Source organism: Podarcis cretensis (assembly GCF_951804945.1).
Source record: "Podarcis cretensis genome assembly, chromosome: 3".
Classification (NCBI taxonomy): domain Eukaryota; kingdom Metazoa; phylum Chordata; class Lepidosauria; order Squamata; family Lacertidae; genus Podarcis; species Podarcis cretensis.
In genome coordinates, this window is record NC_137172.1 from 92,827,190 (window position 1) to 92,845,786 (window position 18,597).

At 41.8% G+C, this 18,597-nt stretch overlaps 1 protein-coding gene across 1 annotated transcript in view; it reads right to left on the bottom strand.

The window, feature by feature from the left end:
• LRRC1 (leucine rich repeat containing 1) overlaps positions 1–18,597 on the bottom strand; it is a 59,326-nt gene that overhangs the window by 23,069 nt on the left and 17,660 nt on the right. The window contains exons 2-6 of the mRNA XM_079970493.1: positions 17,466–17,583; positions 9,953–10,031; positions 7,201–7,290; positions 975–1,031; positions 649–712 (exon numbers count right to left, since the gene is read on the bottom strand). Of these exons, the coding sequence (XP_079826619.1) occupies positions 649–712; positions 975–1,031; positions 7,201–7,290; positions 9,953–10,031; positions 17,466–17,583 (408 nt within the window). The remainder of the gene's footprint in view (positions 1–648; positions 713–974; positions 1,032–7,200; positions 7,291–9,952; positions 10,032–17,465; positions 17,584–18,597) is intronic.

The following is an 18,597-nucleotide window of genomic DNA, read 5'->3' on the forward strand; positions in this document are numbered from 1 at the left end:
TGGAACTCAAAGTGGGAAAGCAGAGTAGTGGGATTTTTCAAGCTCTCTCCAAAGTGCATCTTAAGACCAACTGTCCATGTTTTAACATTGTCCTATAAGAGATGTGGTGGCTTTCCTTCTTAGATGTTGAGAAGGTGCCAACTGGAGGGCAGTGAGTCTCAACAGCAGATTGCTGGTTATTCTGCTTCAGGAAGTGGAAGCAAACCACAGCCTTCCTCCGAGAGGCTGTTTTCACTCCATTTCGTTTGAATGGGATGGCTGCTTGGAAGTTCCTTCTGCAAACCCTTGTTATTCATAAAAGCTTCACATCCATGGACCACATGATTAGATCCTCTTCTCTTGATAAAGCATGAGCAACAGGTGCTGCACTTGTGTACCCAAGATGGAGTTACATTCCCCAATAACCTTCTATAGTCTCCCTGCAAGAGGTTCCTTATCCACGTCCACAGCCCTTTGAAGACAGATGCTTTTGGGTCCCAATAAGCAAAGACAGTTCCAAATGCTACTGGAACGAACAGCATTAATTGCAATCAGTACAAAATCACTCTTTTGAAGCCTTGCACTTTTCAGATGTCACTGTTGCCAGTTTGGGAATTTGCATACTAATGCACCAACACTATAAACCAGGGGAAAGTGTGGGAAGCTTACCAAATTATAAAGTTCATTGTTTCCTAGGTCTAGCTCTTCTAGTCTCTGCAGCTGGGCAACTGACCTAGGAAAACAAGAATAGTGTATTTTGTACACATGGCTTTAAAAGCAGCCTATTAGCATTAGGGCTAGGACATTCCCCTCTTAATTGTTGAATAACATTCACACAAATTAAAGTAAAAGATGCTAATGAAAATGTTGCAATCCAGCGCCATCTCTTTGTACTGAATGACTCATTTAAAGAATGGGGTTGGAGAAAGAAAGGGAGGCAGAAATGCTGCAATTCATGCCATGAATGCATAACAAACTTAAAACGAACAACTTACTCAGGTAAATATGTCAACAGATTCTCTCTTAATTCCAGTGATGCCAGGTTATAAAGGCTAAAAAAGATAAAACAAACCTCATTAATCCTTTGTCTTTGTTTAAAAAGAACATTAAAAATAATTTCCAAAGGGGTAGCGATATTAGTCTCTTGCAGGAAAAATAAAGCATCTTATGGCACATCTTAAAGATTATGGCATAATCTTTTTCATGGATTCATGCCCACTTCAAAAGCCATGAAGAGTAAATGGCAAATACAAAATCATTTACTTATATGGATGTGTAGGGAGAGCTTCCACATATCACAATAACAAGAAAAGGCACTGGTGGATACACATCACTCAAACTGTTGGGACGGAGATCAATAAAAAACATTAAGGAAAATTGGACTTTCACCCCCTTACAATGCTATTACAACTTGCAAAAGACTGATCCATTTCATGTTTCACATTGCTTAGACACCAATAACTCAACACTTAAAGAAAACTAATGCTATTAGTGAATCTGTGTAGATTAATAAAATCTGGAACACATAGATAAGGACAAACTCTTGTAATGAGAATGTGTTAAGGCAAATGAGAACCTATTTTAAACAAAACTGGTGGTTATAAAACGAGTACCCAGACAATGGATGAAAACTCACACACTTAAATTCAAAGCTAAAAATGTTTGTTTTTTGAATGAGTGGTGGAGTAGAGACAAGAAGAAAAGGATGAATTGCCTGGATGTGTCACACAATGGTTAGGTGTTAGTGTGTAAAGCTTCCCCCCCCCCTTTTTTTCAATTAAAGAAAACATGCCTTTGGTATACAAACTGCATTTGTTGGTTCAGCGCATCTCCAGCTATCCATAACTTCCCATTTATGGAGTGTTCATCATTGTAAGTGGCATTACACGACTAAGCTAAGCTTTCCACTCACTTCCCATCATAGTAAAAGCCTATCGTCACCATAGTAACAAACAATTCCCCCACCCTGGCCAGGGTTTTATTTAGGACCAAATGGAACACAAGGTATCGGACATTATCCCAACGCTGTAATCTGCCTTAATCCTCCAACCTCCCTGAACAAAAACAAAAAACAGAAATGCATGCCCATATTTTCTGCATCATAGCTCCCTCTGCCTTAAATTCCAGAGGGGCAGCCATGCTAGTCACTTTTGCAGAAAGACACAACAAAGGGCTCTGTGGCACTGTAAAGAACAACAATGTTATTGTAAGCGTAGGTTTTCATGGGCTACAGCCAAAACTGGTCAGATGCATGAAATATTACTTCACTTAGCAGATAAATACATGGGTAAAAGTGGGGAGGGGAGGGTCACCAACACTGCAGCCATAAGCCTGTGAGATGCAAAGGTAGAAGTTTGGTCTGCAACACTGTTATGCTAACAACACATAAAGAGAATTAACTGCATAGTGTAGTGGGAAAGAGACCTCCCTGTCGCTACTGAATAAAGTCAAATTCACGCGTAGAATTTGGTTGCAATTTCACACTATAGCCACCCTTTGAAATGCATTGTCACTGTACTCAAAAGTGACAGTGGTTAGGAATATGTCTAGGCCAGCCATGCCCTGTTACGTTCCTTGTAGACTGAATTCCACGGAAACCACTTGGACACACATAGGATTACATTATCATAGCTGTCTCAGTGGTGGTCAAGGAAACCTCAGAATGGCATCTGAGACTTCTGCAGTCACATTCCAGCTCTGCCCCCCCCCCCCCGGCCATTTTCGTGTCATGTGACAGCTGAGTAGACACTATCCTGACATCACCTCTGGTTTGTTTGTTTTTTAAATGAAGTTTTATTGCATTTTTTCACTATACAATAAAAGACCAGCTAATCTACACAAAGAATAATAAAAGGAGAGAAGAGAAGAGAAAAAAAGATGGAAGCGATTGAAGAATACAAAATCCTCTCTCACAATGTACCTTAACTTTTGTCTCATACAGAAAAAGATGCGTCTTCCCAGCTCCCACCTGGGAGCATCCCTCTCTTCTCCCAGTCTCTCACCCTGGGATATCTCCCCTTCCCTGTCTCTCACACAGGGTCCTTTAAACTGTGCATTACCTCTGTTGAAAGCACAGTGGTGTTAATCTCAGGCTGCTATGCTGGCACAACTCCCTGGGCCAAGATTCCAGTTCACGCCATGGGATTGTGAACTTAGAACAGTGGGGTGTTCCACAGTAACATATAGGTGTATCATTCACTATTGCCTCTTTTTTTGGGGGGGGGATGCAAAGTATACTGCTACAGTATGTACACATTTTGCGAGGCAAAACCCCAACGTTTTCCCACCAAACGTCCAGTGTTTCAAAGCTGTGTTCAAGTATAAATTCCATGCAAGAAATATTGCCAAGCCAACACAGGGAGTATGCAATTTCTGAAGTAATTACAATTGTTGTTTTTCTCCCTCGGCATTCCAGATGTCTTTTCTACTTTTAAGTATGGGATCAATTAGAAGCCTGTGGGGGCTACATTCCAAAACATGCCCTTTTCAGAAGAACCAAGTTGCTGGCGCAGTTTCAAATCAGAGCAGTGCTTAAAATATGCTGGCTTCATTCAAATATTTCGAAAGTAATATAGCTATCTATTAATGCAGCTAAACCATAACTAGCAGCTGAGGTCCAGCTATCCTGGGTATGTATAGAAGTGCACAGTCCTATCTATTTCCTGCTAGACATCTATAATTCATTTTTCCTATACCATTCTGGTAGGCGAGAATTCAGTTTGTCCGATACAAGAAACTGAAGAAGCAAGCAGTATCTTTAGTTACTGTGGCTCAGCAAAGCTGTCCTGTAGGTATGCATGAAACACATACTTATAAGTTGAGCAAAATGTACTGTGCGGTGTATGAAGCAAGTATATTATAATATACTGTGCCTCTACAATTGTATGTTTTTCTATCCCCATATACTTGCTGCCTTTGCTATTTGTACTGCTGTCTTTATTTTCCCCATTTATGTATTAAAGGTAAAGGTAAAGGTAAAGGGACTCCTGACCATTAGGTCCAGTCGTGGCCGACTCTGGGTTTGCTGCGCTCATCTCGCTTTATTGGCCGAGGGAGCCGGCGTCTAGCTTCCAGGTCATGTGGCCAGCATGACTAAGCCACTTCTGGCGAGCCAGAGCAGCGCACGGAAACGCCCTTTACCTTACCACTGGAGCGGTCCCTATTTATCTACTTGCACTTTGACGTGCTTTCGAACTGCTAGGTTGGCAGGAGCAGAGACCGAGCAACGGGAGCTCACCCCGTCACGGGCATTTGAACCACTGACCTTCTGATCGGCAAGTCCTAGGCTCTGTGGTTTAACCCACAGCGCCACCCGTGTCCCCCATTTATGTATTGCAGCCCTGTAAATGACTGGTCTGAATGAATGATGACTCTGTTCCAGAATTACTACAGGGAAGAAAGCAGGGTGGGAACAGAGATGAACTGCTAATTATTATAATAAATGAATAGGACATTAAAACTCTTGCTTCTATAGCACTATCCAAAAAAGCTACCAGTGATAAGAACCATAGACCTCTAAAGTTCCAGGCTTCACAGGAACCCCAGAAGTGAAATTCCACGTGGCATTCCATGGGATAGCTAGTACGCAACCTTCCCCAGGAAGAATCAACATCCTGAGAATTCCCAAATTCCTAGGAAATACGATAACAATCAGCCTTCCATGCACCTGAGAAATTTGTGAAGTGCAAAGTGAATAGAGGAAGAAGCTAAAAGAACAGATTCAATAGCTAGAAGTGGAAAAGCTAGAAGACTCCCGGAGACCTAGAGCTGTTTTAGAGCAAGATCTCTGCATCCCCTAAACAGTGGAAGCTTCCACCATGCCCAACTGCACCTGAATACCTAGCTGTCAGAGCACTGAATCCTGATAAATACTTGCTGTGGGTCGCAGCAGATTTAAAAAGAATAATTTGTATCATCAGTTGTGCTGCTCTTCTGCAGTACAGGCAGATTTCCAGATATCTGTAACAAGCTGTCACACAACTTAACCAGTACTCTACTAATAATCTATCATGTATAATGTATTGAAACCTGATCATACAAGCAGTTCCAGCATACATAACAGAGGGAGGCCAAGGGTCCTACCCACTTAATTTTAAACCATATCCAGTTTCCTCTGCAAATAGACAGGGAACTGCACCTAGAGCATGAGATATAATAACTGAATATAATGTATGGGATATATTTTGCGTATATAACCCACAGAATTAGTCTTTTTAATCACGTTTCTTGCCATGTTTCCCCTTTTTCTGTATTCAATTCTGTATGCTTATTTGCAGGTGTCATTTGTATTTAACACACATTATACATAATTGGTTCATGTTTTTGAATGCCAGCCCATAAGCGTGTGTGCACGCACACACGCACACAAGCACACACAGAACAAACTACTGATTCATATTCATTGTACAACAAAAAGTGATACCAAAGTTACCAAGTAGATCTTACGTGCTTCCTGAAGGTCAGGGGACTGCACTATTTTTACAGCGAGTTGAATCAGGCCCCCTCAGTTTGTACGTGGGCATAACTACGTGCCCATTATGTAAAAGAAAACAATTATCAAAAGATGAAAGCAAAAAGAACAAAAGTTTTTTTTTAAGCTTCATGTTCCCTCTGTTCTACCTATGGAGAACCTCTAATTTTATAGAAGTGAATTCTGTTTTTGGTTCAATAAGTACTAAAATCAACAATTGCAATGGGAAGTTAAAAAGTGCTTTGACTCCCTCAGTTCACAAAGGCAGTAATCTTTTTCTTGAAGGAGTTATTGATTTAAAATATTAGCCAAGTGTATTTATAGATACTTTTTGTGCATATGTGTAGGTTAAGGGGGCTCTTTGCTCTGCTTTTATTATATAAACCCAGTGAAATAAAACTTCAGCAGCAGGCAACATCTAGCAATAAACAATAGAACTTTTATCATAAATTATCATAAAATGGCTGGGAGGAGAAAGAGGCTTTTCACCAGGTAACCAAATGAATGTTAATGATGGTCCCAGGCAGATCTAACTGAGGAGGAACATTCAACAAGTAAGAAGCCACAAGGTCCTCTCCTCTTGTCCCCACCCTCCAAACTTCCCTAAGGGGGCAAGTGGAGGAGGATGTCAGATGAAGATCAAAAGGCCCAGGAAATGGATCCAAAAGATACTGGAATCCTGAATTGTGCTAGATCGGGATTTCCCAAACTTGCATCTCCACCTGGTTTTGGACTACAACTCCCACCATCTCTAGCTAGGCAGGGATGATGGGAATTGTAGTCCAAAAACAGCTAGAGACCCAAGTTTGGGAAACCCTCTGCTAAATGCTTTTATTTTATGAAAGGTTTTTTAATGTCTCGTGGTATTTTATATGGTTGGCCATCCAGAAAAACAAGTTATTGGGCAGTTTTATATAAATCTAGGGGAATTTTTTTTTAAACATATGCTGCTTTTAAGATATGGAACTTCGTATTTTCGAGACTGTTCAAAGACTTTAAGATACTAGTGTCCACATAAAACTGATCAACTAAGCATTGCTTAGTTATGAACTATTATATAGAGTTCTTATATATTTATTTATACCCTGTCTTTCTGCCTGATGGGACTCAAGATGGCTTACAGATTAAAAGAAAGAAAGAAACATAGAAGAAACGAGCATCAAAAGACAATTAAAATTTGATAGAATAAAAACTATATACATACATAAAAGCTGTTTAAAACATAATTGCAATAAAAACAGCACAGCAGTTGCCCTTTCATTTAAAGCAGTCAATTCCCAAAAGCCTGTTGGAACAAGGTGGTCTTCAGCTCTGCTCTCCCAGCGGGTTGCGTCGGTAAAGCTTCCGATAACAGCTTTAGATAGTTTTCCATTACATTCAAATATTGGAAACTGGTTTGTTCTAGGCAGTTAATCAACCAGAATCTGAAACCACAGTTTGATTAGCCTGAACCAATGTACCGTAGTTATAACAGCTTCCCATGTTTGGATGTAGCAGGAAACTATGGAAGAAGAGAAGAAAGTTCATATGAATTGATGGTGGGATGCAAATTTGAACTGGAGACTTGCCAGCTTACCTGATAGCCATGCTACTCCAGCTCTAGATGACCTAAAAGATACTTGCAAAATATCCTGAGAAAAAAATAACCAGTTTTCTATACCATGTTCACAGGTATTTAGGCTTATGCACAAAATCCACCATTGACAAATTTCAGGCATCAATTTTTTTATTTTATTTTAAAATGGACTTACTTTCCAATGTTATCAGGTAATGCTTGTAGAGAGATATCATTTACAGAAAGACATGTTAGATTCTGCAGCTCAGGAAAGCTTTCAGGCAACCTAGAAAAAGGAAAGTACAGATCAGCCAAGGACAGCAGAAAAGGACATTTCCCTCTCTCTCTCTCTCTCTCTCTCCTCAGCATCTTGCCTTGGAGAAGCACTGCATGGTTTACATTGCAGCAGCTAGGAGTTGAACTTTGCTCTGCTATTCTTCCAGTGCAATCCTTAAAACCAAAATGTCAGTTTGTCCAAACACAAATGGAAAAAGTAAATCAACTAAATTGTGCTAAGTGGTTCAGTTTAGTTAATCTTTTGTGTGTGTGTGTGTGTGTGTGTGTGTGTGTTAACATATATTTTCTTCTCCAATGTATTGTTGTTGGAAAGGCCTTTCTTCCCACCACCTCCTTTGGATTGCTTTCATCATACAACTGTTTTCTCAAGGACAAAGAGAAAAAAAAATAAAGCCTTCTCTCTCTTACAACCAGGCAGCTTGGCCTGCAACAAGGCACACAGCACATGCTGTTTTTTTTTTTAAAAAAACAAATCAATAGTTCATTAAAGTGGAACAGAGCCACAACACTGAATCCAACTAGACTGACAAAAGGCAAACATCAATCAGCTGCTGTGTCTTCTTTTCTTAGCCCTGCATGTGAAGAAGATGGCTGTCATTCACAGGAGCTCATTTCAATACAAGAATCTGCTGCAGATTAGATATCATCTCTCATGATCCTCTAGTTCAATCAAGGCTTAATTGCAGTGAAAGAAAGATTAACATCACTTTCTCCATGTAAATAATTAGCCCATTAGGAGGCGATAAACAGCCTCTGTTCTTGTCTAAATGTATGTTGTTTGTTAAACAGGAAGCAGTTAGTTGTTGATGGGATTGATAAACAGAATAGGAAGTATTGCAGCTTAACTAAGGCTGCACTGCTTGCTTCAGTCTAATGTGCAAACATTCAGGGGCTGAAAAAGCAATGAGGCAGCACAATGGACCACCCAAGGCAGAATATGATCAGCTTGCCCCATTCTCACTTGAGATTTTGTATTCTGGAACAGGTTACAAATATTAATCCCTTGCATCGTTCTGAGCAGCACGTGCTGCACATTTAAACTGCCATTTTTCCTTGATAAAACGCCCAGACATATATAATTGCTTGCATTCTGCTGAGAAAAACAGCAGCCATTCATAATTGTCATGAGGTGCCCGTATTTTGTATCCTGTGATGAAGCACACTAAGCCATGCAAAAAGTAGCACAGAGGTTCCTGAAGAAATCTGTCCACTTTCCTTCAGCATTTATGCATCACGCTCAGCCATTAATTTCCACCAGCTGCTACAGTCTTAAAAAAAATAATGGCCTCGGTTTAGAGGTGGTGTGTGCCCACATGCCTGAGCAGTCTCACAAATCATTAATAGTTCTTGAGAGGCTTCTCACATTCCCTCCCCCCAATTCTTTTCTGTGTAAGCTCATCTGATTCAGTGTTCCATATTATTCTGGGGGATGCAGGTCTTTGGCACAGACAAAAGAAACGCAGTTGCCAATACACACACCAACAGTTCACTGCCACAAAAAGAGGTTGCATTAAGCAGCACAGAAATCTCGAATTTTTTACTGGCTTTTGCCAAAAGGTTAATGGCCTTCCCACCATTCATCAATTCGGTTTTTAAAGTAGCAGTCATTGTTTCAAAAAGTGTTTCAAAAAGTGGTCCATCCACTTTTAATTTCATATTTTTCAATAAGAATAAGAATAAGAATAAGAATAAGAATAAGAATAAGAATAAGAATAATATATTCTTTATACCCCACCCATCTGGCTGGGTTTCCCCAGCCACTCTGGGCAGCTTCCAACAAAACACTAAAATACAATAACCTATTAAACATTAAAAGCTTCCCTAAAGAGGGCTGCCTTCAGATGTCTTCTAAAAGTTTAGTAGTTATTTTTCTCTTTGACATCTGGGGGGAGGGCGTTCCACAGGGTGGGTGCCACTACTGAGAAGGCCCTCTGCCTGGTTCCCTGTAGCTTTGCTTCTCGCAGTGAGGGAACCACCAGAAGGCGCTGGAACTCAGTGTCCGGGCAGAATGATGGAGGAGGCGATGCTTCTTCAGGTATACTTTACCGAGGCCATTTAGGGCTTTAAAGGTCAGCACCAACACTTTGAATTGTGCTCGGAAACGTACTGGGAGCCAGTGTAGGTCTTTCAAGACCAGTGTTATATGGTCTCGGCGGCTGCTCCCTGTCACCAGTCTAGCTGCCGCATTCTGGATTAGTTGTGGTTTCCGGGTCACCTTCAAAGGTAGCCCCACATAGAGCTACCTTTGAAGGGATTCAACAAAGCAGTTTTGTATGCAGAATGAGATCCACTTGCACAACAGGACTTCAACCCCTTTTACCCCACTAAGTCTATTTCAATCAGGAAGTTAGTGGAACCCCAGAACAGGTTTGAGGAAGGCGTGAGAGGAAGAGAGGGGTGCAAGTCCAGTATTGCAAGTGAATCCTGTTCCCCACATGCATGCTTCCATTTAGCAATGTGTTGAATTCTGCCCTCAAGTTTTATTATTTTATTTTTTGATCTTTTTATGCCACCATGGGCTCCTGCAGAGGAAGGGCACAACAGAAAACTGCCAAGTTCAAGCCAAATAGAAGATTACCTTTACACACAACACTTCTAAGACCTGAACACTTTTTGCAATTTTACCATTCATTCCATTTTATGAAGATTACCTGGTGAGTGGGTTCCCACTGAAGTCTGCTACCTGTAATGATTTGCAGAAGGAAATGCTTTCAGGGATTTCAGGAATATCTGCAAGTGAGAAAACAAAGAGTAAGAAACAGCAACCAAGAATCTACCGTACCATCTCTGTTTCAAAATCAAAGAATGGTATTCAACTCAGCTTTACTTAGAGCAGACCCAGTGAAATGAATGAACATGACTAAGTTAGGACCATTATTTTCAATGGGTCTGCTCTGAGCAATGAGCAAATACCACCTTCAGTGCATTTTAGATCCTACAAAGCAATGCAACTTTGTAAGGTACTGTCTGGTAAATATCTTTCTAAAAGCAATGATAGATATTGGTTTGCATTGATATATAGACCTATCATTTAGGGATTTCAGTGGAATCCAAAATGAACAAGCCGTTATGGCTCCACTAGCATTGTGTTTTACATCACCCTTTTCTCTCCCCTCATGTTAACACACCCTTGGCAGCGTTAAACACAGCTAAAGTTGCATGCAATTCCCGTTCTTTTTAAAACACACACATATACTGTAGGTGAAAAGGAAAACAAGCCTCTGACTGTTTTAGTAGCTTGGAAAGAGGAATGCAGCATAATCACAGCCATGAAGAACCAAGTCAGTTTCTGACACAGACCTCAAAAGAAAAGTCAATATGCACTCAGGGACACCACAGAAGATTCCTTGGAGGTGGAATGCGAGGCAAAGGGCAAGGAGATTCTCAACAAGGTTTAAAAAGGTGGAGCTGTATATATTCTAGATTGCCATTATAATTTAATTGCAAAATAAAATACACTGGACAAAAAAGCAGGGCAGGACAATATCAATCTACACATGCACACACACTCCCCCAACCAACCAGAAGTAGCAGATGATAGGAACATAATGAAATATTGCTGAAGCAGGAAAAAACATAGAACTACAAAGCTGGAAGGGACTCCCAGGGTCATCTAGTCCAACCCCCTGCAATGCATGAATCCCAGCTAAAGCATCCATGACAGATGGCCATCCAACCTCTGCTTAAAAATCTCCAAGGAAGGAGAGTCCACCACCTCTTGTGGGAGGCTGTTCCACTGCCAAACAGCTCTTATGGTCAGATAGGTTTTCCCCCCTGAATGTTTAGTCTGACTTATATTAAGTTTTGTGCCTGCGTGATAGCTAAATATGAAGATTAATTTCTAACACTCATTGTTAACCAGTTCAAATCCCCTGGAATATCCAACCCTGAAGACCAGTGAATGCTGCTCTATAAACATGTGACATACAGATGCTCTGGCAAACAGTCAGTACACAGACACTGCTGAACAACAAGGCTATATAAACTCTGTGGCACAGGACAGCGCAAACAGGCACATTGTCAGTGAATGTTAGGCCAGCTGAAGCGAGAAAACCAAGCGAGCAGCCTTCTGCATATAAAGTCACATGCACACCATATGTTCGAAGCGCTCTTGTACTGCTTTAATAGTCACGGTTTCCCCTTAAAGAATCCCGACAACTGTAGCTTGTTAAGGGGTGTTAAGAGACACCTCAAAGAGTTACAGTTTCCATCACCCTTGAACAACAGTTGCCAAGAGTCAATGTGCCATTTTAACCATCACTGTTAAAATGGTACAGTGGTACCTCGGGTTACACACGCTTCACGTTACAGACTCCGCTAACCCAGAAATAGTACCTCAGGTTAAGAACTTTGCTTCAGGATGAGAACAGAAATCGTGCTCCGGCAGCGCAGCAGCAGGAGGAGGCCCCATTAGCTAAAGTGGTGCTTCGGGTTAAGAACGGACCTCCAGAATGAATTAAGTACGTAACCAGAGGTACCACTGTATAGGGGTGGGTGTACGGCAGGCAAGGCCTAAGATTATGCCTTTTTCTATTTTCTAGGCACGGTTGTCTTCTCATTATTTGCTGCCACAGCTTCAATATGCATTGCATCCACAGCTGATATTACAGTCTAATCTTAAAGAAGTGTACAAGTTTAATTAGGAACATAATGTAATACTAGTTATTTACACTGCTTCACTAAAATGCTACCGAATTTGATATAACTTTGCTTTAATCAGTGCAAGTGAAATGCTAGACATTATGAGTTGAGGCACTGAGGCAAGGAAGGAGGCACCGGGGGGGGGGGTGTGTGTGCAAATATGGCTGTGTGCACAGAGATGCATTGTGCTTCATATTCTTCACCCCCTCCCTCCCTCCCTCCCTCCTGTGAGGTTCCTATAAGCAGAGGGTGAAGTTTTCTTTTCTCTGCACAGCCACTCTGCTCCGGCAGAAGTTTGAAACTGCGCTTAAAATGTTGGCTTATTTGTACAGTGAAATTACATAATGGTGGATCATGAAGACTTACCGCGTTTACATTAAGGACAAATGAGAGCAATTTAAAACAAAACAAAAATACAAAAAACCTGCAGACTCTGCCAAGCTATCATTATTAGGCTATGTATTTCAGAGGAGAAAGGTGTATGGGCTTTACGGGCTTAGGAAAAAACTAACAGCATAGGTAACCGTACAAAAAAACTAACCCAGCTTAGGTGCCCTGTATGAGTATCACCTCCCCAAATGCCCTTCCTAAGCTGCATTGCACCCCTTCCAAACAACTTCCAAATTCTACAATTTTAGATGGATGAATCAGCAAAAGCCACAAGTGCGTGGACTCGAAGCCCCACTCATTGTCTCCTTCTCATATGATTTCATACATACGCCACATTCATCTACAGTGGTACCTTGGGTTAGGAACTTAATTCGTTCTGTTCTTAACCTGAAACTGTTCTTAACCTGAGGTACCACTTTAGCTAATGGGGCCTCCTCTCTCTCTCTCTCTTTCTCTCTCTCTCTCTCTCACACACACACACACACACACACACGTTGCTACATTCACACATACCACTCATCCACTGCCAAGTCATATCTCTCTCTCTCTCTCTCTCTCTCTCTCTCTCTCTCTCTCTCTCTCTCTCTTTCTTCTTCCTCTGCCTGCACCATCCCTCCTCCTCTCACCCACACTCCCCCCCCCCAGCCTACTTGGTTGGGAAAGGGGATTCAGCATGAAAACTTCCATTGGCAAAAATGCAACCTTTTCCTCCATATCTAAGAGGGGGGAATCTTCAGAGGGGACCACTGTGTGCAGGGAATGCTTAACCCTCCTCTCTCCCCTTTGGCTGCCACCCTGAAAATCATCACTGCCATCCTAGGGCAATTAGGTTTAGATAAAATGGTCCCTGTTTGCATAAATGGGGTCCTGTTTTCTAAGCTTAATTGGTGCATGGGAGTTGGGCTGAGGAAGGGAAAGTGTAGCTGAATCCAAGGCAGAGATGGCCACGTCTGGCTCATTGGTCAGAAATTCTCCAACCCTGTTCTTCAGGATATATAGATGTTGTAGCAGTCCCGATAAATTTATTTTAAGCAACAAATTTATAGGCCACTTCACAGGGGGGGGGGAACCATCAAAAGAGTGTGCATAATAAAAACAGAAAACACAAGCTCTAAGAACAATGAAAGCAAGTCAACAAACTCTAAATCAATAAAGCTAGATGGAAGAGATAATGTTAGCCATTCTACCAGGTGTTGAACTTAGAACTTGAACATTTCAGTTACTCCTCTAGTTGTTTGCAAATGTGTGTAAATATTTGCATATTTTTAAAGTAGTTCACTATTAACAAATATAGCTAACTTTCATACCACACCCTTGCATGCAATATGTCATAATGCTACCTGAGAAACCTGTAAAGGAAGATTTTTTTCAGGGTTTTTTAAAAAGTGGGAGGTGCAGGAAATAATTAATCTGCATTACCTACTTCTTCATCCTTTATATTTACATTGAACAGTAAACCTATAAATCATCATTTACTCCATCACACTTCAGCTGTGGAGTTGACCTGTTAAGAAACATACTACTATAATCCTTACACACTCAACAGCTGTCCCACTTAATTAGAAAATAAAAGTGACTGAGTTTGTGATGGCTCATTGAAGGTCACTTCTAGACTGTTGTTATTTTGCAGTAGGCGTCAACCACATACCAGCAAATCCACGATACACAACAAAGCAACTTCCAAAAATAAAAATTGGAAAGTCCCAGGGGAAAACACTAGAAATCATAGGATAACAAGTGTTTCATGTGACTTTGTATAACCTCCCCACAAACAAATCAGAATGAATGCTCAGCAAACGGTGGATATTGCATAAGTGCCCCAGAAACTTTGTGTCAACAAACCAGGATGCTTTAAAAAGACAGGTAATTTAGAAACAGCCAATGATTCCAGTATGACAGTATCAAAGAGTCACTTAGCAATGGGAAAGTCTTACAGTGAGAGTGTGGAATATAGCAAATGCTCAACAAAAAGTAGTCTATCCTAGCTGCTCACTCAGCTTTTCTTGAACTCACTCCTTATCACTCTGCAGCAAAACACCAAGAATACTGAAAGACAAATAGTGCTTGGGAAAGCAATAGGTTCAACATTTTAGGAGATAGGTATCACTCTGTTCACAATAGACAGGACACTCATTTTCAGGCCTTTAAAGCCCCAACATAGTGCTTGTGACTGGCTTCCCACCTTGATGTAAACACTTTGGAAGAGAGGGGACAATGAAAGTAGACATTTGGGTGATCAAATGGGCAACCCAACATCTATGGAGTGGGAAGGACACATTCTAGTGTTGTTTTCATGAGATGGAAGTCTGTTTGGGTGAGCTGTGCTCAGAAGGGTGGTCTTTAAATAATTCTATAAATTTAAAAAAAACCTAAAACTGCTGCAATATCTCTGGGAGAGATAGGCTGGACAAACACTTTAAAACTCCAAGCATAAAGGACAACACTGAAAAAGAATAACACACATCCTAAAACCTTACAGACACTTAATAGTAAGGAAGAAGTTGTTTTGGAGATACTGAGGCACAGCCAAGAATCGAAAGAGCAGCTTCTGTTTCCCCATAATTAGGGTTCTCCAAGGTCTGAGGCCTTGCTGCTCTTGCATGTACAACCCCTGCTTTTGCCACTGCTTCCCTAAGCAGCAGCAGTAAGCTGCCAAGAACAAGAAAGAAACCAGACCTATTTTGTTTTGCCAGGAGGGGTGTGGCAGCTGTCTCCAGCTAGCTTGACTTAGCTCGAGACTGAAGTTTGGAGAGACCCTTAGAGAATGGTCCTCTGAACATGCAGGCTTAGAATCTTTTGACTTATTCTGCCAGACTCAAGGAAGGGACCCCTGCAATGCGACAGCCTAATACCTATGTGGAACTAACAAAAGAATAGTAGCAATTGCAATGTTGCCATTTGACTTGAGCTTTTTTACCCATCCAAAGTGCTTCGCTTCCATTATCTTGCTGTAAATCGTACAGTAACTCAATAGGGGTACAATAACCCAACAGGCCCAGTGAGACACACACACATGGCCTCCCCACTTGGCTCGCAAGTCCATTTCAAGTCAAGCCATGGCCACCCACCATCATCTGCTGGGCAGGTAAAAACATGGCTAAGCTGAAATGCTTTTTCCTAATTGTCAGGTCTTTAGAAGCTCCATCTTGTGCAATGCTCTGCAAGTCCTATACTGGCAAATGATCACCCAACAGCTCACCTGTCTAACTTGGCCCAAGAAGGGTAGGGAAAATAATGATCTAGTTCCCCACCCTAAACCAGTACTATTATCCTCCATATTGCCTAAAGTCATTTAGCGAGTTAATAATAGATTCAGATTTTAGAACAGGGACTTCCTGATCCACAGCTATGTTCCTTAGCTGTGTTTATACCAGTTACAGAGAATACTATTACCATGCCTCTTTCCTTTCTCTCATGGCAGCCTCTCTTCAGACTGCTAATTTCAATCATTCTGTCTATCCATACCCTTTGAGCATGTGAGTGATGCCTCTCCATACAAATTTTAATATTTTTTTATAAGACAGACCTCTGCAAATGTCAAACTTCTCTTGACAAAGTCTTTACAAAAACAGATACTGGAAACATGTTATGTAGTTTCAACAGCAGAATTTTTTTTTTTTTTAAGGTACTGCTCTCTGCTGGAGTATCTCAATGAAGGTAATCTTCGCCACTGTCAGATACTTGGCACCTTCAACCCAATAATGTTCCACCCAAGTTATTTTTCCAGCTAGAACACTATTCCCCAATGCCAAAATGTTGATACTATAGGCTTGTCTGCACTATATGCTTCATGGAGACAGCTTAAAACTACCATTCCCATAATGGGTTGCCTTTTTCTTATCTACCATAGCACACAGAACAATCAAGGCATTGTATTTGGGCATCACATGAAAGTTCCCCATTCTTCTGGCACTTCAGCCTCCTAGCAGCTGGTCTCCCACAGGAAGTGGCAAAACCTCTACATGCCACAGTGACAAGTGAGGCAGCTCAAAGAGGCAGTTTCAAGGGGCCTCAGTGCAATCAATAGAACGTCTAGACAAGGTGCGGGCAACCTTTATGGCCCAGAGGCATGTGGGGGGGATTTCAGCAATCCCATCATGCACCTCTTTCTCCCTGCCTAGCTTCTCAGTTCTCCCCAAAGACTGGGAAGCAGAGATGTATGAAATGGGCAGAGAGATGGGGAGCAAGGTGAAAAGGGGGAGTTATCCCATGTACCAGTGGAATAACAACAACAACACCCCGCCCATCTGGCTGGGTTTCCCCAGCCACTCTGGGCGGCTTCCAGCAAAATATTAAAATACAATAATTCATCAGATATTAAAAGCTTTGCAGTCATTGGACTAAGGGAACTAGAGTAGTGCCCTAAATGTTCCCCTGGTGCCCCCTTCCCAAACCCTGGGAAGCTTCTGCCTAGCTTACGGAGGGAGGTGCGAGGTTCTGATGCGTCCGAGATCTGTCCTGCCATCTTCCCAAAGCCCATCCAACTTTTAGAAGGAAACAGAAGAGCTCCAGGATCCTGCCAGAGCCCTGGAGATGCATCACATCATATTCATGACACTGACACCCCCCCCCCAACGGCCCTTGCAAGCTAGTGCCTCTGGCCCTAATTGTTCCCCTATGAAAAATTTCACTGCACTCCACTGCCATGCACCATCTGGCACATGCAAATTTTGCTCCCAGCAGTCTGGCAAGCAGTTGTTGGACAGGCTGAGGGAAGCACAACACATTCAGGAGTGGCAGTAGGGATGGGTATTCCATGGTGGGCTTCAGAAAAGGCCTGTGTGGACCACAGGTTGTCCACCTGTAGGCTAGTCTATTTCATCACCCAGGAAGGAAACCTTATTACTCGATACTGGAAATGTGAAGATGCATGTAAGCCAACATGTTAGGAAGGAAACAAGACTAATGCTTAGAGCCTATGTGCTGGTTTAGCCCTTCACCTGTGTGGGTTTCAATTGGGGTGGGGGCGGGATGCAAACATGCAACCCATGACTTTTCCAAGTAGGGAGAGAGTAAATGCAGTTCGATTTGGCTAAACAGTTCTGTGTTGAGGTACTTAAACTTGACTCGCCATGAACAATCCTTAAAACAATTCCATATAGAAGATGTATGTATTCATATAATCAGGCTTACCATTTCGAGACAGATCAAGTTCTACCAGCTGCATAAAGTTTGCTATCTCTGGAGGAAGCCGCTGAATTTCATTATCACTAAGCCCGAGTTTTCGTAACTTTACAAGCTGAAAGAAAGGCTGAAAGAGAAAATAATTATCCATTGTTAAGTGCGTATACAAAAACTGCAGGTAGTCATGTTAGTAGTCCATTAAAAAATAAACCCAGGCGGTATAGCAAAGACCATTTAATGTTCCCTAGTTAGTGACACTTTAAGTCTCACTCTTTGACAGAGACTGCCCAGTGTGGAATATCCCCTGTGAGTACGCATGCATGGGGTCAAGTCTGAATGACAGCATTAACATGTGAGCCAATTTGGCCAACATTGATGGTGTTTCTTTGCCGCTAAAATTCCCCTTGCCTGAAATAGTGTTAAATATATAATTGTGATCACAGTGAATTCATCCGAAGCATCTTTTCAATTACTCGCAATGAAGATTTCATTACTTAATTTACCAGACTTAAGGAAATCAGCCCTGAGTGCTCACTGGAAGGACAGATCCTGAAGCTGAGGCTCCAGTACTTTGGCCACCTCATGAGAAGAGAAGACTCCCTGGAAAAGACCGTGATGTTGGGAAAGATGGAGGGCACAAGGAGAAGGGGACGACAGAGGACAAGATGGTTGGATAGTGTTCTCGAAGCTATCAGCATGAGTTTGACCAAACTGCGGGAGGCAGTGGAAGACAGGAATGCCTGGCTTGCTCTGGTCCATGGGGTCACGAAGAGTCGGACATGACTAAACGACTAAACAACAGCAACAAAGACTTTGTCTCGTCACCCAAAGACTATTCTAACTTTCTAAATCACATCAATTGAATGGAGGAGAGCGCAAAAATTGTTTACATCAGCCCTTCCTCCCAACACGTTTCATGTTTACCACTGCACAACCAACGATAAGGCTCTCACTTTCCTGATCCCCATGCACTCCCAGGCAGGCACTCCCTTGGTCAGGTTGCCTATTTCTGCAAGCTAAGTTGCTTATATCACTATATAACAGTGCTCTGTCCTCATAACCAGTATATCTGAACAAATTCACTCCTTTTTTATTCCAACTGGGTATTACAAACTGTGCAGTGGTAGCATACAATTGTCAC